Below are 22,334 nucleotides of genomic sequence, written 5' to 3'. Positions count from 1 at the left end.
GTCAAACAAAAGTGAACAAGTTTGGAACTGAACTAAATTGGTCGAGGTAGCTCAGGCTTCTAGGAAGCTAGAATTTAGTGGATCACCTAGCCACTTTACATTGACTGCCATTCCCTCATCATAAACCATGCTCAGTGGCTTTGTGCATATATTCACAATTTACATAAAATGGAGTTGCATTATTTTTATGAATACCATGTGCATGTTGATATTCCTAGGGCAAACAACCTAGAATAATTTTCTTCCACAGATAACTACTTCCAATGATCAGTTAGCATTAATTTCACATATCATTCATCCAATATCATTAAGCAGTTATACAAAAGAAAATTCAACCATTAAACACGAAAAAGAAGTTGAAAATAACCATGAAACCATCATACAAGACAAAGAAACTAGGCCTGAGGCCAGCGAGAAACCCACAAGGGGGAAACCCAAAAATCTTTCCTTATGAGAGAGAGAGTTCAAGATTCATCAAATACATCAGAAACAACATCAAGATAATAGCCAAATTATTAACCAACTAGATGAAATGCCAAGCCTTCCTGATATTTTCGGCCCCCTTCTTCTCTCGAAAATTGGGACAGCTATGGGACAAATTTCCCCATAGAAACCGTAAGACCCCAAGAGGAGCCCATCTCGCCCCAAAGAAGATTTCAAATTGTACAAGGGATATTATTAATACATGGGCAAGCAATTATTAAAAAGGATTTATATTGGTCAAAAGAGAAAATTTGAAATTGGGTTTATCATTGACTAATGTGGCAATGTGGCAAATTAATTTGGGCAAAGCATTCATTAAAGCACGTGGAAAAATAGATTTAATTGCGCAAATTCAAATTCAAGTATTTCCCTCCTAAACCCTAAGTCAATCCCACCACTGAAGGATCACTTCCACCATCGAATGAATATATAAGAATATTGTATAGCTCATTATATACATACAAGTCCTCACATATCTATTGTAATTTGTATCCTTGAGGTTCGATTATAGTTTTGTGGATCGCAATTCTGGGCTCAAATTTTCTGTTTCATATTGGAGGCTCGCTCAACTATATATCTCTACGGCAACATATTTGTGGTTCGATATACTTTTGCTCGTATTATACAACGTACATGTCTCTACGAGGGTATTGCTATTCTTTGTGGTTTGTTGGCATACTTTATAGTGTGGCATTGTATCATACAGTGTGGCATTACATCATACATTACTGCAGTGGCATTGACGCGGTGACATCGTATTAGTGGCTTGTTCTCTCCATGGCTCGCTCTATACAATGGCATATTCTCTCAATAGTTCGCTTCCTCTATTCACACACGATGGTTCGCTTCCTCTGTTCGTATTGTCTTATGTGGCTCACACGTTGACTATGGCTCTCATTATTATGTGGCTCGTGTGTTGACTATGGCTCTTGTTCTTCTATGGCTTGCACAATGACTATGGCTCTCACTCCATATGTGGCTTGTATCCTATGTCTGTGGTTTGTGAAAATTCCTTGAAATCCAGCAATTGGAAATAATTCTTCTAACTGATAAATTAATTATGCAATTTATTTTGTTTACGACAAAATAACGAATTATTCACACTGCAATTTCTTCACCATAAAAAATACTGCGGAAGCAAAAATAGGAACTGAGGAATGCTAGCATACACATAAAAATATGAGTTTGTTATTTTTGGACAATTTTTCCTGGAAAAACCTAATGCAGGAAACCTGATGCAGTAGTGAGGGTTTTTATTATTACAAAGCAACAAAAATTATGAGTACAATAAAATGATGCCAAATTGGCATTTCTATCTGAGAGAAATACAGGAAAAAATATCTGAGGGAATTTACCCTTCTCTCCAAGCAATCCTGGCTCAGTATGGGCTCAAAAACCGACCCTTGAAATGATCTGCGCAGGCCCTACACAATCCCTTGTACGCTCAACCTAGAAATCCCTCTAAATCAGACGTCTTGCTTATCTCTGTTGTTAGAAGTCCCTGGCCAAGCCCTTTGGAAATTTTCTCGGCCTTTGACACCTAAAATGACTTGCTCCACAACCAAATCGAACTGCCCCTCTTGAGGTTTTGTGAAATCCTAAAGAATAATTTAGACCTCATCTTTTGAGTCCTCCAAAACTGGAAACTCCTCCAGAAAATCTCTATGCTACCCCTCTGCCACCTGCTACTCGATCGATCTCATAGGCTGAATCACCTGACACTAGGAAATCAAATAGCCTTGATCAATAAGTATCTGCAACTGGTGTGTTCTCCATCTACCATCGATCTCCTCTTATAATATACAATTGGGACTCTAATGTCTAAGATTACAACTTAATCGATGGCTGAGATCATCTCCAAGTCGATCCATGTGAGTTTCTAGAGAATTTTCACCTTTCCCAATTAATTATTATTAAGTAACCAGTTTTCCTAAGTTAGACTTAGGAAAAATTTAAATGATGGTCAATTAATTTAATTGAGCTATTTTTAGGTGGAGTTTCTAGAAACGATTTCTAGGTTTGAGAAAACTCCTGTTTTTAGCCTCTCCACAAAGTTGCAAGACTAGAATACCTTCTGGTGCTACAAAAACTAGGACTCCCTCTTATAGAGGAAGGTGTTCTCTCACTCTATCTCCATAACATCCTCCCACGCTGCGGATGTCTAACAACTGTAGCTGCTTGCCATTGTCCATCAACCACTGTGCTAATTTTGATTCATCTGCTACTAATTGTAGCTGAACCATGCTACATCTGTGCTGCTGCTGACAATGCACTGTACATCTTGTACTGCTACCAACTTTGCATCTACACTGCAACCCAACTAACACTCCCTCTCACTATTTTTGTTGTTACTACAACTAGTGCAACTGAGAAGCATCCAAAATACTGAACCAACTGTGACCACATGCTACAACTGTTTCCTAAGTCTCTGACTGCTACTAGCCTCCGCACTATCCACTAGGAAATATGCGTTGCTGCTAACTATGCACTATGCTCTTTGCACTGCTACCAACATTGCTCTGCGCTCCTCAGTATTTGACTACAACTAGTCTGCAATTGTCAATCTGGAACTGACAACACCAACTAACACTGATCCATCTATTATTGAATACTGTGGACTCCTCTAGCAAGGGAAATGATCTAAGAGAAAACACCATCTGATGCTTACCTCGATGGAGCCTGCCTAGCTCTGCGCAACTCTGGAGCAGTGTTGCAAGAACCGTCCCCCCAAAGGATTCAGAGGAAGATCTGCGTCCTGTACGGATCCGCCACCGATCCTTCGGTGGAACTCCAGATCGGAAAATTGGATCCGTGGTTCCACCTTTTTTTGGTGATTTTGGAAAATTGGATCCGTGGGGGCTCGATCTACGGATTTGGAAAGCATTGGGTGCGGATCTGTGGAGGTTCAGGTGTGTATCCACCACGGATCGCAAGCAGATCCGAGAGAAGGTGGATGGTTCACACGGTTCCGCAGGGATTTTTTTGTTTTTTTTGTTTTTGGAAATTTCGAACTGTTATGTGAGGAACTACACTTTCCGAATACTCCCAAGGTGCCCCTTGATGCTCCCTAGACGCTTCATAGATGCTCCTTAATGGTAATGTTAAATTCTTAAAGTAAAAGTGACATTCTCCTTTATCTTTCATTTCCATCCTTTTACTTAAATTTTTAACATTACCATTGTTGGAAATAATACTGAGAGGGGGGGGGGGTGAATCAGTATTATCTAATTCTTTTAATAAATCTTCTTTATTTGTTCTTTGAAATGTTTTTGCATGTCAGTACCATAAAATAATGAGCATGAACAAAAGAAAACAGATAGTCACACCAAAGAACACAAGATGTAAGGTGGAAACCCAATGTGGGTAAAAACCACCTGTTGCAATATGTCTCTATCTTCTTTCAAATTAGAAACTCCTTTTACAATGGTTTTGTACTGGTGCAGTCCTTTACCAGTACGCAGGCTGCAACCTGCAGAGAGCTACAACTCTCTCTCTCTCGTTTTCCAGTCTCTCCTGGAAGGGAGCTACAACCCCCTACTTCTTTTCTTACAAGGACCACTTTTCATAAATTTTCAAACTGGATCCATAAGCATCAAATAATCATCAAGTATAAGAGAATCACCCAGTCAACTGTAGTAACCAGATCAACAATAATAGGACCAAACCCAGAACACAACAATGATAAACAAAGATTTTAAGAGAAGTAAGCACCCTGCTCAACTGCTCGCCTGCTTACGTAAGCACCCTGCTCAACTGCTGGCCTGCTTACAGTACTCACCCTGCTCAACTGCTTGCTTGCTTACAGTACGCACCCTGCTCAATTGCTAGCCTGCTTATGTACGCACCTTGCTCAACTGCTAGCCTGCGTACCTCGCTCTGAGTCCATTGAACTGCCTGCGGACCTCCGCACCTGCAACCCTTCTGTCCCTGCGTACCGGCGCACCTGCAACCCTTCTGTGCCTGCGTACCGGTGCACCTAAACCCCTTCTGTGCCTGCGTACCGGCACACCTGCAACCGTTCTGTGCCTGCGTACCGGCGCACCTGAAACCCTTCTGTGCCTGCGTACCGGCGCACCTGAAACGCTTCGTTCCTGCGTATGTACGCACTTTTCTCTCACTGTACCTGCGTACCTTCGGGCATAGATGATTTCAAGACTTCAGAAATAACCCAGACAGTCAGATCTACAGATCTGAACATGCTCCGAAGAGATCTCGGTCCATAAGTAGATTCGCCTTATTTAGATCTAGACCAGATCTAGCCCTCATAAGATATTCAACCAAAAAACATGCTAAAGCCAAATGATCTCCTTTGCTTTATATAGGAAAGCTCTTCCTTAAATCATGGATCAATACCACGAGCCGACACCATAATAACACAATACCGTCGGATAAATACCAAGAGTAAAACATAAGAAAACCCCACATGTGAATTTCTTTGCCTTGAAATGTGTGCACTGGGGTACGCACCTCCTGAACGAGATAACTGCGGGTATGTACGCACTTTATGTAACACTGACCTGCGTGTACGCACCTTATGTAAAGTGTACCTTCGTACCCCTTATTTTCTTCAATATTTGATAGCTGATCATCAATCTCTGCTGTTGACTTGAAGTACTGTGATCTATCACCTGAATGGGTTGCCATCAAGGACAACACTTTAGCCATAATGCCAACAATCTCCCCTTTTGGACTTGATGGCAACCTCAAAGCTTCAGCTTCATTCTCCCCCTTTGACATCAAGGGCAAAGGGTTATGCTCCCCCTAAGAACATGCTTCCCCTGAATATGAACCAGATCTGCAACGAAGAACCATAATCCATCATGAAAGAGATAGAGACATATTGCAGCTACTTCCAAGATCTCCTTCTGCACATCCTCCATAATGCCAACAATGCATTATATGCTCCCCCTGAACCTGTACCATCAATCAGAAGAGGTTCAACAATAAGATGATGCATCAACAACCCCCAGCTTTTGCCTGAGGTATTCAAAAGTGTCCCTGGGCAATGGTTTGGTGAGAATATCAGCAACTTGTTCCTTAGAAGGAACATACTCCAACTTGACCTTCTGTTCAAGCACTTGTTCTCGAAGAAAATGATACTTGATTGGTATGTGCTTGGTTTTTGAATGCATAACAGGATTCTTTGAGATGCTGATTGCACTTGTGTTATCACATAAGATGGGGATTGGTGGTGTACAAGTGATTTGAAAATCCTGCAAAGTCTGCATCATCCAAAGGAGTTGGGTGCAACAAGATGCAGCAGCAACATATTCCGCTTCAGCTGTAGACAAGGCAATCGAACTCTGTTTCTTGCTGAACCAAGATACCAGTCTGGAACCCATAAAGAACGCACCACCACTTGTGCTTTTCCTGTCATCCACGCTTCCGGCCCAATCTGCATCTGTATAAGCATGAAGTGTAAGATCTGTATCTCTAGGATACCATAAGCCATAATTTTGAGTCCCTTGAAGATATTTGAAAATTCTCTTCACTGCCTGAAGATGAGTCTCCTTCGGATTTGCCTGAAATCTTCCAACTATTCCAACTGCATGCATGATGTCTGGTCGGGTACCTGTCAAATAAAGTAAACTTCCAATCATAGATCTGTAGGTTGGTTGATGTACTGCTGCAGATTCATCATTTGCACTGAGGCTACATCCTGTGACCATGGGTGTACATACTGGTTTTGCATCTTCCATACCATATTTCTTCAAAATCTGTTTGAGATACTTGGTTTGAGATAAAAAGATTCCTCCTTCTTTTTGTTGGATTTGCAAACCAAGGAAATATGTCAGTTCTCCTAGCAAGGACATTTCAAATTCTTTCTGCATGACCAAGGCAAAGTTTTGACTCATAGCTTCTTCATTGCTCCCAAAAATAATGTCATCTACATACACAACAAGTATTAGCAATTTGTCATTTTCAACTTTTATATAAAGATTGCTATCTGCTGATCCTTTTGAAAAGCCTTGTTGATGAAGATATTTGTCCAAACGGTAGTACCAAGCCCTTGGAGCTTGTTTGAGACCATAGAGAGCCTTTTTCAATCTGCATACAAGATTTGGATCATTTCCAAGAATGAACCCATCTGGCTGTTCAATGTACACTTCTTCTTCCAAGTCTCCATTCAGAAAGGCTGATTTCACGTCCATTTGAAATACTTTGAAGTTTTGAAAACTTGAGAGAGCAAGGAACATTCGGATGGCCTCAAGTCTTGCAACAGGAGCAAAGGTTTCTTCAAAGTCTATTCCTTCTTGCTGCGCATACCCTTTACAAACAAGTCTGGCTTTGTTTCTAATTACTTCTCCATTTTCATTCAATTTGTTTTTGAAGACCCATTTTGTCCGATAACATTCTTATCTTTTGGTCTAGGAACCAGCTCCCAAGTGTTGTTCTTTTCGATCTGCTCAAGTTCTTCATCCATTGCTTTCACCCAACATTCATCTTTGCATGCCTCTTTCACATTTTGTGGTTCAGTAGAGGAGAGTAATGCCAAATAGCTTGAAGCTTCTGCAACTGTTCTTCTTGTTTGTACACCTGCTTCTTTCTGCCCCATAATCTGAGATTCTGGATGGTTCTTCTGAACATATCTGGATGGAGTCTTTTCTTCTATTCTTGTTTGCTCCTCTGGTTCTTCTTGAGGTTCTTCTTCTTCATCATTCTGTCGTTGGGGGTAGCCTTCATCTTCTTCGATGTCTTCATGATGTACTTGCCTAGGAATGTATCCCTTCTCATCAACCACTACATCAATGCTGTCAACAATTCTGCCAAGTCTTTTATTGTAGCATTTGTATGCTTTGCTATGTGGAGAGTAACCAAGAAGAATGCCTTCATCTGCTCTAGGTTCAAGTTTGCCAAGCTGCTCATCAGTATTCTTGATATAGCATTTGCTCCCAAAGATTTTGAAGTGCTTTACCGAAGGAGTCCTACCACTCCAGAGCTCATGAGGAGTTTGAGTGCTGTTCACCCGGACATTTGTTTTGTTGAGAATAACAACTGCAGCATGTGCAGCTTCACCCCAGAAAGTTGCGGGAGTTCCTGACTCATCAAGCATAGCACGAGCCATTTGTTGGACTGTTCTGTTCATTCTTTCCACAACTCCATTTTGCTGAGGAGTTCTTGCTGTAGAGAATTCTCTTCTTATCCCATGTTCTTCACAGAAATCGAAAAATTCATTTGAAGTAAATTCCCCACCTCTGTCGGATCTGAGGCACTTAATTTTGTGACCTGATTCATTTTCAACCAAGGCTTTGAAGGATTTGAATTTTTCGAATGCTTCATCTTTGTGCTTCATAAGTCCTAACCAGACAAACCTGGAGAAATCGTCAATGAATAATATCAAGTATTCTTCTCCTCGAGGTGTTCTTTTCCTGAAAGGACCGCATGTATCTGTATGTACTAGCTCAAGAGGCATGCTAGCTGATCCTTCTTTCTCTGGAAAGTTAGTTCTGGTTTGTTTTCCAAACTGACATGATTTGCATATGGTGTTGTCAGGAATTTTGATATCTGGAAGATCGCGAACTGCCTGATATTTGCATGCTTTCCTTATTTGTGAAAAGCTTAGATGTCCCAACCTCCGATGCCATAACCAGTGCTCATCATCCTTGCTCAGATAGCATTGTTGTTGTCCTTCTTCAAATATGTACAGATTATTTGGAGTTCTTTTGCCTTTGATCACTGTTTTACCTGTATCAAGATCACGAACAAGACATCCATTTGATCTGAATATAACCTCGGTTCTTTGATCACACATCTGGCTGACACTTAGAAGATTATGCTTCAATCCATCAACATACAAAACATTTCCAGCCTTGACCTTTTCTTTTAACTGAGCAATGCCTTTTCCTTTTATAGTTGCAGGAGTATCATTTCCAAAAGAGACTTTCTTTCCCTTTTCTAGAGTAGAATAAGACTCAAGTTTTTCTTTATCACCTGTCATATGCTTCGAACATCCACTGTCAATGTACCATAGATTTTCCTGTCCCTCTGCATAAAATGCTATCCCACATCTTTCTGTTTGAGGTTCCTTTATTCTCCATGTTTTGGTGCTTGAGGCTTGTTCCTTTTTCTGCTGAAACCTGCTCCTGCATTCAGAGTCTTCATGACCAAAGTTATTGCAAATAGAACATTCAACTTCATTTTCAAGAACCGAAAAGTTGTTATAGGTCCTTTTTGTAATCCCCGTCATACTTCTTTGTTTTTGAGCTTCCCTAGTCATGATCGTTTTATATGCAACACATTGAGCTGCTTTGTGACCAAAGTTATGGCAAGAAAAGCATTGTCCATTGAAGAAACTTCTGCGGTTATCGAATCTACCAGCCAATTGATTGTAATTTCTATTGTCATCTATTCTTGAACCAAATTGAGAAGATTTTACCTGTGGCTGGTTGTAGCTTTTGTTCACCCTTAAGATGGATTGCCCCTGATAGTTTCTGTTTGTAATTCGTCCCTGCTTTACCTGATGATCTTCATTGTGCTTTTGCTCATTTCTTCTTGCTGCATCAAGATAACTTTTTGAGGTGGATGCTTGAGAAGTTTCTCCATTATAGCCCAGACCTGTCTTGTTTAGTGGAGACCGCTGCACATTGATAATCTCATCCAAAGTTTCAGATCCTTTGACAAACTTGAGATTAATAGCTTTTGTTTTCTCAATCTCTTTTCTAAGACCAACAATTTCACCTTCTAATTTTTCAAGATGTTTTTCCTTTTCATCAATTTGAAATTGTAGAGTATCAATGATCATGTTCTTTTCTTCTATACATCTCTTGAGTCTAGTAATTTCATCATAAAGGTTATCCACATCTATAGCATCCATATAATCATCATCTTCAAATGCCATTAACAACTTATATTCATTACCTTGTTCATCTTCATCACTGTTTGATAGACCATCACTATCTTCATGAGTGTAGTAGCTTTTCTTATTTGCATTCTGTTTCTTGTTCCATCTAGCAGGTTCCTTTCCTTTATCCTTATAAGGACATTTTGCAGCATAATGACCTACTCTTCCACAAGCAAAGCATTTAAAAGGTAACTTACCTCTGAACCTTCCAGAACCCCTTTGAAGATTTCTGACAAAATTTGATTCTTCTTCCTCTTCTTCTGGGACGTGGCTCGCTTCATAATAATCTCCTTTGCCTGATGCCTTGAAAGCAGCTTCTCTTCTGTCTGATGGACCTCCCTTTCTCATTTCATAAGCAGTTAGAATTCCATGTAGCTGAGACATAGTAAGAATTCGTAGATTTTCCTTTTCTTCTATTGCAGATACTTTAGATTCAAACTTGGGGGACAATGATCTTAGAACTTTTTCAACCACAATAGCCTCTTTTATTTCTTCACCCAAATTTTTCATACAGTTAACAACCTCATCTACCCGAAGAAAATAGTTAGCCACACTTTCATCATTATACATTTTGAGAGTCTCATACTGAATTCTGAGAGTTTGAAGTTTAGCACGCTTTACCTGTTCATCTCCTTCATAGCTCGTGACAATTTTGTCCCATATCTCTTTTGCGGATTTATAGTGCATTACCTTCATGAATTCTGATTGAGATATACATCCTAATAGAGTACTGACTGCTTTTGCATTTGTTTCATACTTCTTTTTCTCGGCTGCATCTGTAGGAGTAGCTGAAGGAAAAGTGTAGCCTGTCTCTACGATGTCCCAAACTTCTGTACCAAGAGATTGAAGATAGGCAGTAACTCTTACCTTCCAATAATTGAAGTTTGTCCCATCAAAAACCGGTGGCCTGATTGATGCTTCTCTCTCGTAGTTGCTCATGATGAACGATCTACCTTCAAGCGATCAAGCTTCTCTGAAGGACTTGCTCTGATACCAATTGTTGGAAATAATACTGAGAGGGGGGGTGAATCAGTATTATCTAATTCTTTTAATAAATCTTCTTTATTTGTTCTTTGAATTGTTTTTGCATGTCAGTACCATAAAATAATGAGCATGAACAAAAGAAAACAGATAGTCACACCAAAGAACACAAGATGTAAGGTGGAAACCCAATGTGGGTAAAAACCACCTGCTGCAATATGTCTCTATCTTCTTTCAAATTAGAAACTCCTTTTACAATGGTTTTGTACTGGTGCAGTCCTTTACCAGTACGCAGGCTGCAACCTGCAGAGAGCTACAACTCTCTCTCTCTCGTTTTCCAGTCTCTCATGGAAGGGAGCTACAACCCCCTACTTCTTTTCTTACAAGGACCACTTTTCATAAATTTTCAAACTGGATCCATAAGCATCAAATAATCATCAAGTATAAGAGAATCACCCAGTCAACTGTAGTAACTAGATCAACAATAATAGGACCAAACCCAGAACACAACAATGATAAACAAAGATTTTAAGAGAAGTAAGCACCCTGCTCAACTACTCGCCTGCTTACGTAAGCACCCTGCTCAACTGCTGGCCTGCTTACAGTACTCACCCTGCTCAACTGCTTGCCTGCTTACAGTACGCACCCTGCTCAACTGCTAGCCTGCTTATGTACGCACCTTGCTCAACTGCTAGCCTGCGTACCTCGCTCTGAGTCCATTGAACTGCCTGCGGACCTCCGCACCTGCAACCCTTCTGTGCCTGCGTACCGGCGCACCTGCAACCCTTATGTGCCTGCGTACAGGCGCACCTGAACCCCTTCTGTGCCTGCGTACCGGCGCACCTGCAACCGTTCTGTGCCTGCGTACCGGCGCACCTGAAACCCTTCTGTGCCTGCGTACCGGCGCACCTGAAACGCTTCGTTCCTGCGTATGTACGCACTTTTCTCTCACTGTACCTGCGTACCTTCGGGCATAGATGATTTCAAGACTTCAGAAATAACCCAGACAGTCAGATCTACAGATCTGAACATGCGCCGAAGAGATCTCGGTCCTTAAGTAGATTCGCCTTATTTAGATCTAGACTAGATCTAGCCCTCATAAGATATTCAACCAAAAAACATGCTAAAGCCAAATGATCTCCTTTGCTTTATATAGGAAAGCTCTTCCTTAAATCATGGATCAATACCACGAGCCGACACCATAATAACACAATACCATCGGCTAAATACCAAGAGTAAAACATAAGAAAACCCCACATGTGAATTTCTTTGCCTTGAAATGTGTGCACTGGGGGTACGCACCTCCTGAACGGGATAACTGCGGGTATGTACGCACTTTATGTAACACTGACCTGCGTGTACGCACCTTATGTAAAGTGTACCTGCGTACCCCTTATTTTCTTCAATATTTGATAGCTGATCATCAATCTCTGCTGCTGACTTGAAGTACTGTGATCTATCACCTGAATGGGTTGCCATCAAGGACAACACTTTAGCCATAATGCCAACAACCATGAAATGACTCAGGAGGTTTGAAAGTGGTTCCAACCTCATCAAACTTAATATGGAGAAAATAGAATTTCATATCCCATTCAAAATCCAGTAGACTTAACAGTTTTCAGGATCAATGGGTTTGTGGTGTTTCATAATTAATTGGATTATATCACGTATGAGGGCATGTGATTGGCATTTAATTAAGAGCACCAAGCCCTATATGTACCCCAGTGTTGGTGTTATTGATTGTTGAACTCCTTTGTCATGGCCTTAGCAATTATGTACCCTTCACTCAAAGTCAAAATCATTGATCAGGCATGTTAAGCTTTCTCTACCATATTATAAGGCTTCGACTAAGCTGTTTGATCAAAATTAGGCAATGTTGCCTAAAATTCCTATAGAATTGATGTAGAGGCAACGGCTAGACAAGAGAAGAGGAATCTAGATTATAGATGGTTGATGCTGGAATAATTAATCATTGATGTACAATGGATGCCATATCTATCTTGATTTATGTAAAAATATGCATGTTTTCATGTCTTCTACAACTAATTTGGTATTTTGGATGTATTTTTTAATATAAATGCAAAAAAAATATATATATATATATATATAGTAGACGCTTCCAAGATGCTTCACTTCCTAGATTTTTGGGAAATGACACTTTAATGTCCTTGCTTCCAAAAAACGTCCCCGCTTCGTGCAATGTTTCTTTCGAGTCTAGAACTTTGTCTCACCACATCTCTCATAGAGGTATAGCTGCATATAAAGCGAATTGTTCCTCCAATTTGGAGGACAATTGGTTTATCTCTGCGGATGCTGTGGCTTGATCCTGCTTCTCCTTCTTCCTTTGAGGACACTGAGTACTGTAGTGACCAAACTCACCACACCTGAAGCACTTGATCTTGGATAAATCCTCCTTCTTCTTCTTCTTCTTCTCTCCCTGCGAGCCTTGTCCCTAGACTAGGACCTTATGCTTTAATAATAATCCAACAATTAAATTTCTAAAGAATGAATCCTTTAAACAACCACGAAATTTAGATGCTGTCCAAATTTCAAATAGTTAATCTCTAGATATAACCATTTTAAGCACATTTAACTTCACCACAACAGAGAAAAGACTTTAAATATTTTTTCCAATTTTTAATTAGTCTTTTTCAAATTTTTTTAATTTTTAAATATTTTTATATAATTCTAAGCTAAAAAATCAAAATAGAACAAAATTAAAATCTTAATAAAGCTAAAATAAATGAAACTTAAAACTATTCAAACTAAATTAAACTGAACTAAATGAAACTAAAAATTATTAAATCCTAAAATCAAATAAATCTAAAAAATTAAAACAAAATATGAACCCATTAAAATTTTTATGATTTTTTTTTTATATTTTATATTTTTTATGATTTTAAAATTTTTAATTTAAAATGAAACAAAACTTAAAATCTAAATAAAATCTAATCTAAACTAACACCTATTCTATATACATAAAATGAAACAATGTAAAATCTAAACTCTATATAAAACTTAAATCTAAAAAACCTGAAAAATAAACCTTTTATGCCATTTTATATATATATATATATATATTTATTGATTTTTTATGACATTTTTTACTTTAAAGTTAAAACAAGCCTAAACTTACAAAAAAAAAAAAAAAATCAAAACTAAAACTAAGGATATTTTTTTTGATATTATCAAAATTTAAAAATTAAACTAAAATTAAATTAAATCTAAAAAATGAAATCAAAAAATTAAAAATTAAAACTTTTTATGGTTTTATTTATTTATTTTTATGTTTTTGGATCCTCGAACTTAGCCTTTGGAAAAATCACCTAGGACTTAGGACTTAGGACTTATGAGGGGGCATTAAAACATTTCCTAACCCTCAAGACACTTTACATCATGAATTTTACAATTTTACATCTCAAGGGGGAAAACCCATTTGACATAGACCCTCGTAGACCACCCAGTTCTGCGACACAACTATATTCTAGCAGATCAAGCAATTTGTAATAACCTAACCAAATAGTTAGAGTTATTTCGAAATTACTTTTACATAGACTCAACCAAGTACACCAGGAGTCCCCTAAGATTCTAATGACAAAATTCATTCCGGCTTTGGGGTTAGGCTGAAGGAAAACTCTGCCGATCATGAACGTAGATTATCACTAGAAAATTAGGTTTGCTTAGGCAATTTACGTACATGACTCAGATCTGCTAAGATCATTTACAATTTACACATGCAGACTAACTTTACATCATAACATGATTAGGTTGACGATGACTGCTGAATGGCACGGACACGTTGATCCATCACTAAAAGGGGGTGTACTGCTATGGGTAGTTGACACGTAGCAGTCAACACGCAGCTATCAAAATTCAACAGGGTCATAACAATAGTAATGCAAACCATGCACTAAGCAGGCAGGTTTTAATTAGAGAAACTTCCAACAATGGTGATAGAGCCCCCTTGAATAAAAAAGAGCACATTGCTATAACATGAACTGTGAACAGACATCTTTCTTTATAGGAGACATCTTAATTGAAGTCTAGGCGCACGTCCCATGCAACAAGGAAACCTTATTTGATAAATAGATCTCACATGGAAAAGAAACATCTCGCTCTATTATCAGGAAAAAAATGATGTCAATGAATAAAGCAATGTATCATCAGTTCTAAACAATAATTTTGCCACAGATTGAATTGAGTAGTTGCTCCCAAGCCATAGACCGCCAAAATTCGAATCTGAAATGCATTTGGTTATTGATTTCTTTACTATGTAGGAGATAAGTATATCATTTGAAGCTGTATACATTGCACTACCACAAGAGTTACTTCACTTCAAATGTGACATAGCAAGTTGTTATTCGGAAGAGATGACCCAGAAAATACAACTTTCCTGAGAGAAATACAGAGCATTGCTAAAGTGTAGATAGACTCGTAAAATGGTTATCTAATTTTTTTTGCACAGCTACAGTATAAGGATTCTAAAAGAGATAACTACTGTATCGCCTCATAAATATTAATAGTATAATTTTTTATTTATAGAGTAAAAAGATGATCTGATTAACTGCTTTTATCTTCATAAAATTACAGACTATAAAAATCCTTTGCATCTTATAATAACAGCCATACTTACAAGACATATATGACATGGCTGCAAGAGCTGCTCCACGATGCATAGCAGCACAGCATATAGCTGCTTTTTGGAAGGATGCTTCAACCAATGATTCAGCTGCGGCCACCACCTCCTGTAAATAAGTTGGAAAATATTTTCCTTTCAACCACTTGTTTTACTAGAAAATAAAAAATTTGCATCCATTTAAATGAACTATCTTACTAATTTAGCCAAAAGGCCTAAAAACAAGTCAATATACAACTTTGGTAAAACCTTGGGGCAGCATCGGACAAATGTTGATGTGAAGCTTGTATATGCTTCAACTAGATCAGGCTCTTGATCACAAACATAAGAGGAATTCAATGCAGAAACTGAATCTGCTGCAGTAAACATTTGAAATGTACTAATGAATAATGACCCATATTCTTCTTCATGCCCAAACTCCTCAATAACAACAGCAGCTGATATCACCCAACAAATAAATGGTAAATAATCTTTACCAATAACGAAATGTACACAGCAATACATTGTAAGATGCATAGATATATAAAGGTCATTACAAGTGGTCTTTAAATACAAAACAACACTGAAGCGTTAAGTTTCATTAAAAGAATAGATATAATCCTTGAGAACATTACCTAGAAATAGTCAAACTCAACCCTCTCTGGAAATAAAATCTTCTCTTAGCAAAATTAAAATTTTTAAAACATGACTTAAAAAGGGTGGCATGCATTTATGCTGATCCGTTAATATCATTTATTGATCCAACAAGCTTACCAGAGCCATGTGACCACTTAAATATCTGATCAACTACAACCTTGCATGAAAAACTAACTTGAAATGTACATAATAAAACTTGAGAAATCTGATGATTTGACTCTATATACAATGTCCAACTCAAAGTCCTCAAACTTGGACTGGGCAAAGGTTCAGCTGGCCTGATCAATGTTGCATGAAGCCGGGATGTTTTTTGGAAGCGGAGCATCGGAAGCGTCATTTTCTAAAAATCTAGGAAGCGAAGTGTCCACTATATATATATATATATATATATATATATATTCAAAAAAGACATCCAAAATACCAAATTAATTGTAGAAGATATGAAAACATGCATATTTGTACATAAATCAAGATAGATATGGCATCCATTGTACATCAATGATTAATTATTCGAGCATCAATCATATAGATTCTAGCAATTACAAACATACATCAAATTTTTAAGCATATCATAAAACATAAAACATTTAGAAGATAAAATCATCAAACATTCAAGTAACTTATCTAGCAAGTGAGCAACTGTCAACATGAGTCATGTCAAAAATTCAAATAATAATGTTTACAAAATAGACCACCTGGCCGCCACCAAGAATCAAGTACACACTGAACTATGAGAGTAAGACAAAAAAGTTCAAATTCACAATATTACTTTTTCACAACAAGACTACAAGTCTAATCTATGACAAAAGCAGTAAACTGTGAATATATCTACTATTCTCTCGTCCTTCCACTATGAACAATATGTGAGCCTCCACGTGGTGGCAATGAAGAAGATGGTGGTAGTGATGAAGATGGTGGCTATGGAAGTTGTGGCTGTGGAACTGATGAAGATGAAGCCCCTGCTGTCGTTGTTGAAGCATGGAACCTAGGAACCATGGGACCAGATGGGGGTGGCATCTCAACTCAATCATCATCATCCTGGATAAAAGCATCCTCCAATTGCTCTAATCGCAACACTCCATCCTCCAAATTGGCCTCCTTTGGATTTTTGTCCCAAATCTTAAGGTCCTTATTAGTCCTTGCATCGTCACAGTAGTGGGACAACAATCACAAGTTGTAGTGAACATAAACCAAGCTCTCTGCCCAGTCTAAATTTAACATGTTCCTTTTAACATTGTGGATGAAAGAATAAGAGCTCCAACACCGCTCTACAGAAGAAGTGTTTACCACTCGTGATAGCACCCGCAATGCCAAAGTTTGTAGAAGTGGAGTAGCACCTCCATGCATGTTCTACCACTCAAGAGAAGATAAATTCTCTCGATCTCTAATTGCATGATTGCTCCCAAATGGACCAGTGCCAAGCATATAGTTGCTCAAATGTTTTTGTAGCATGGCAAACTCCTCATCAGGGACTAATTTATCCAATGTTTTTATATAACTAGATATAACCTCTGGATCTAGGTGTGGTTTTCTCCTGCTCCCCCCCCCCTAGGTGTTGGTGTTGAAAGCCATGATGAAAGAGTATTTAGGTGTCAAAACATATGCAAGGCATGCGATGGAATGGTTGACATTTCCCATCGCTTTTCCACCTCTGCACGAATAATATTGTACAAGGTGATATCTCTAGGCTCAACAATGTCTTTAATCTGCCCAACATGTTATCCATTTGTGCATACACCTCCCTAATTATTGGCCAATCTGAATTTGCAAACTCGATCATGTAATCAATTGGTTTGATGAATTGCAAATCATATTTAATTTGAGACCAAAAGTAACTGTCAAGAATAGCGTCCTTGAGTACACTAGCACCATCTCTATCAATGTTAATGTCATCCCATGATTTAGAGGTCACCATATTAGTTAAAGCTTGTCTCACCTTCACTAGCAGCCTAAAGGTGATGTAATAACTTGCAAATCTTGTTTTTTGAAAATTTAAGAAACATGCAATAAGTGCCATAAAAGTAGTTTACCCTTGTATGCCCCATGATAAATTTAATGAGTTGCTTCCCTTTCTTGTAAAGCTCATTAATCCATCCATATTCTTTATGCTTCACAATATCATGCATCAAAAGGTTCAATGTGTGCACCAAGCACCTAAACCAAAAGATGTGTGGATGAGTACGCTCAATAATTTTTCTTGTTGCCTTACAATTTGTTGCATTATCAAGGATCACTTGAATCACATTATTAGAACCAACATCTTTGATTGATTTCAATAGGATATCTATGATGTTTTGGGAAGTTGCATTGATGGAGAAGGAGTCATGACTTGCAAGAAACACTGCACCGCTAGTAGAAACACCAAGAACATTTATCAAATGTTGGTTTCTAACATTTGTCCACCCATCTGATACAATGGATACCCCACAATCCACCCACTCATTTGTAAAACGTGTCAAAGCTCTTTGAACCTTTGCTTTTTCTCTTTCTAATAACACAGTTCTAGCTTTCTCATAGTTGGGGCTCTTGTATCCTTTTGGGGCTTCATTGATGCCCTTAACCATATCATGCCAATAAGGAAAGCAAAGCACATTGAATGGTACACTGCAAGCACAAAGAAACTGAACCACCTTTCCATCCAGATCATTCCTCATAACAACATTTAGGAAATCCCCTATTGTTCTTCTACTTCCAGAGGTTGCAAAAGTACCATGAGGAGATGAGCTACCAAATCTAGAGGTTGCACTTGATTCATAATGAGTTTTTTGTTGTGCAACCTCTTCTATTTGGACATATTTTCTTCTTTGTTCCATTGAAATCTTAGGGCAAATTGCTATCTCCATAGGACCCTTTTTTCATCACTATCCATCACCCCACAAAGATGCCTCCTCACACAGATATATGAATCACTATATGGTTTTCCTCCATGACAATCATGAGGACACACAAACTTGTAGCTTCCACCACTTTTTCCCCCTCAAGTTTGGTCACATAATTCCATAAGGGTGTCAATGTGTTAATTTATGGTATGTTCTATGCTTAGCGCAGTTTACTTCGATTTCTTCTTATTAGCCATTGTTTAGTAATCACAAAAACATAAAGTAAAATGTTGATAAAACATTAATAGATCGACAAAAAACAAGACAAGACAAGAGACACAAGATGTGGCAGCTAGCCAGGGACAAACCCCAATGCGGGGAAACCCTTTGATCAATTCTTCTTTAATCTTCAATAGTTCAGCAGAGAGAAATAGTACAAATTCAAAAATCTGTAATTTTATGACAGTAGCAGTAAACCCTAACTAGCAAAGTCAAATCTGGGCAAACAAGTTGAAATTGACCTTCAATATGTTTGGTCAATTTCCCGGTCATCTAGTCCTCCAACAACAAGAAGAAGCAGAAGAAGCAACCCATAAACAACACCAAAAACACAGACAAATTGCAGTCAACTGAAGTCAACCTGTTGCCCCAAACTAGGGCAGTCAACGTTGGTCAAACCACAGGTCAAATTGCCTCGGTTTGCATGCCAAAAATTGCAGCCTGCCTAGGAGAGGTTGCCACACCAAAACCGCACTAGTGAAAAGTCAATGCCGTCCAAAACATCTTGTTGCAGCTTCTGCATCCTCCTTCCTTGCCCTTCTGCATCCTCCTCCTTCCCACATGTGAGCTTCTTTTCCTTGTGTGTAAACCCAATCAGCCAAGGAGAGAAGAGATGTGTGAGAGATGAGATGAGTGAATAATGACTCAACCTCACTTGTATTTATATGATATGTTGGGCATGTGTGCCACACATTTAGCTGCTGGCCGACCTTGACAATTTGTCAAGTAAATACAAACAAATTCATATCTCCATAAATACTCATCAGAATCGGGTGATCGTTAGATTAATCCTACACCTCTCAACGAGAGGAATCAATCAGCTGCCATAAATAGGATGACCCACATGGAGTTTGGCCCTAATTGCTAATTTTAACACAATGCTTTCCCCTCTTGCATTTTAGTGTCCTCTTCATCCCCTTCCCACTCAAACCCTTCCTCCTCATCATACATTGGATCACTCATATGGACACTGTTACCGCTCAAACTAGTAGGGGTCCTAGGAGGGGCTCCTATAGAGCAACTACTAGGTCAAGTGGCAACAATGGAGCAATAACCCACTTTCACCTCAAAAAAGTATCCTTGCTCTTTACGTACTTTCATCGATGGGAGGAGTCTCGGTATTAGGGAAATTACTAGAAGAGATGTATCAATGGCGTAAAGATAGTGATTTCAAAGCCTATTCAAGGAGAGTCTCTAATGATAAGGATTGCTTGCTTTGGAAGCAAGATGGATGGCTCTCCAAGAAGGGCTAGAAGGAAACTTGGAGGTAGGTTTGAGGGATATATCTTGATATGAAGTGCCCTAAGCCAAAGGATCCTAGAAAAATAGGGTTTCTAAGTAATCCTTCTGAAATTGGAGTGACAAGGTTGCAGGACCACAAAGAAGCCCTAGTGGACATGTTGTCGCACTAAACCTCTTATTAAATTCTTCTATGGTCTCATTGATGCTTTTAACGGTGATACCTCTTATGAATTAAGACGTGCTAAACTTCCTAATTATAAGGATTGTCAAGCTTTAGCAGTAGAGCTTGAAAAAGATAAGGCGACATTTGGGAATTCTGAAATCCCAGGTTTTGATAGGGCTTCAACAAAATTGAAAGAACCTAAAGGAAAAGAGGTTAAAGAATCTGATGACGACCCTATTCAAAAATTACTGCAAAAAATTGAAAGCATGGAGCTTAACCAAGCGAAATTAATCTCTAACCATGCTAAGGAAATAACTACTTTGCAGTCTAGGTTGGTTCAAATGGAAAGGGCTCAAACGCAGAATTTCCAGCCTAGAAATAATAATAATAATCGAAGTAATAATACTTGGCAGAAAAAAGGCCAATCTAGTGAGAAGAGACTGCCTAATACACTTGAATCTACTAATCTAGTCGATGAAGCTCCGCCTTATTACTGAGCTTGTGATGCTCTTCATGAGGAGGCTACTTGCCCAACGGTTAAAAGGATCATGGATAGTGGAATGCTTGAGGCAAGTAATCAAATAAATGTTGAGGGTCTATAACAAACAGGTGTTCCCCCCTCATGTATTAAATTGTAAAACCTTGATGTAAAACATATTTAGTGTATGGTCCCTCATAGTTAGACACCATGGCTAAACATTAGCGGGTTGGAAAAAATATTAATCCCCTCATAAGTCAATTAATTAAATTTTCTGGCAAAATTAAATTAAATCCTAAGCCAGAAATTTAATTAATTTTGTGTCCTAGATAAAATTAATTTCTCCAATGGTGAAATTCGTGGGTTTTAAAGAAGTTAATTATTGGAGGTCTCCAACCAAGGGAATATAGAAGAAATCAATAATTTTTGGACCCTTGGGTCTTGGTAGTTAAGTCAAAGTCAAATTTTTGAGGAAATTAACTCAAAATAATTAATTTTGAGTTAATAAAAATCAATTAAATGTTAAATTCGATTTTTTCTCAAAAATTAAATAATTTCAACAGTGATGATAAAGATTAATTAAATTTTTATGAACGGTTCAGATTAATTTTGACAGGGATCAAGCCAACTAGCAGTGGGAGATTTTACCTATAAATTAGAGGTCGGTGTCAATTTGTCTTTTCATCCGTTCTCTGAATCATGTACTAAGCTCTCAAGCCCTCTTGTATTTTTTTTTTGAATTAATGCAAAAGTCTTTGGGGTTTCAACGTGCTGTGGTGTTCCTCTTCACAGATTTATGGTAGCATTGTTTTAATTTCTGCTAAAAAACTATCAATCAATAGCTCTTTTATAATAATCTGAATACAGGTATCTTATTCAGTTTGTTGGACCTAGGGTAACATTCTTAATTTTGATCAAAGTAGTAGGTATCTCTTTTTCTTCAGAATTTCATTGTTGTTCTATTTCTCTACTTGGTTTGATGGTTGATCTAGTGTTTGCAGGAGATCTTTCAGGTTGTCATTTAGCATTTGGTGATAGTTCTCAATTGGACCAACCAACTCTCAGCGTATATTTTCCTAAAGAGCCTACTTTACATAAGCTTTGGGACTTATCTTAAGATTAAATTATTTTCCCTGCAGAGTGTTTCTGGGCCAATACCTCTAAAATTTTCAAAATTTATTTTTAAATATTTGTGGAAAATTGATAAATCTGGTTGTCAAGAGCCTTAGATTATCAGATCTGGGAGCAGAGTTGGACTCATACTCCTCAGATTTGATAGATATACAATCTTTGTGCATAGATCTGTAAAAAAAAATTCTTTTCTTTTTTTAGTTTTCTAACTTGGGTTTCTGGGGTTTCATTTATTTTTTGTATATATGGGTTCCAAGTGTCTTTGTTTTCCTTTTTGCAGGTGCACATCTGAAAGATAATTTTTTTTTGAAAGTCAGATCTATGCTGTTGAGGGTAAGATCTAGCCTCAATATCATTTTGCAGGGGAATTTTTCCAAATTATTTTCAGTTTAAGGGTTTCAAATTTAGATCTGACAATTTTTATAAAGTTTTTCGAGGACAAATTTGAAGCAGAGGCATATCATTTTAATAAAATATTTTTTTTTGGAAAAAAAATTCAAGTTTTTGGGCTACCGTTTGCTGCCCTGAAGCTTTTCAAAAAATCACAGCTCCAGTCTGCTGCATTTTTTCTATATTCTTCCTAGCTTGGCTCCTCCTCTGCATTTTTCTCCTTGTTGCTCGTCAACCTGCAAACCCTTCCTTGG

At 38.1% G+C, this 22,334-nt stretch overlaps 1 protein-coding gene across 3 annotated transcripts in view; it reads right to left on the bottom strand.

Moving 5' to 3' along the window:
• Positions 1 to 22,334, bottom strand: part of LOC149201662 (uncharacterized) — a 245,000-nt gene that overhangs the window by 4,849 nt on the left and 217,817 nt on the right. For all 3 annotated transcript variants that reach the window (XR_016253877.1, XM_089402971.1, XM_089402972.1), the window contains 2 exons: positions 15,192 to 15,379; positions 14,940 to 15,051 (listed from right to left, as the gene is read on the bottom strand). Coding sequence is in view for 2 of the 3 variants with exons in the window: in XM_089402971.1 (XP_089259097.1) it covers positions 14,940 to 15,051; positions 15,192 to 15,379 (300 nt within the window). In the remaining variant the exon portion in view is untranslated. The remainder of the gene's footprint in view (positions 1 to 14,939; positions 15,052 to 15,191; positions 15,380 to 22,334) is intronic.

The sequence above is a fragment of the Pinus tabuliformis genome, chromosome 2_1 (assembly GCF_031772625.1).
Source record: "Pinus tabuliformis cultivar Carrire ecotype Pingquan chromosome 2_1, CPIR1, whole genome shotgun sequence".
Taxonomy (NCBI): domain Eukaryota; kingdom Viridiplantae; phylum Streptophyta; class Pinopsida; order Pinales; family Pinaceae; genus Pinus; species Pinus tabuliformis.
The sequence above is the reverse complement of the archived record's forward strand: the minus strand, read 5'-3'. Positions and strand labels throughout refer to the sequence as shown.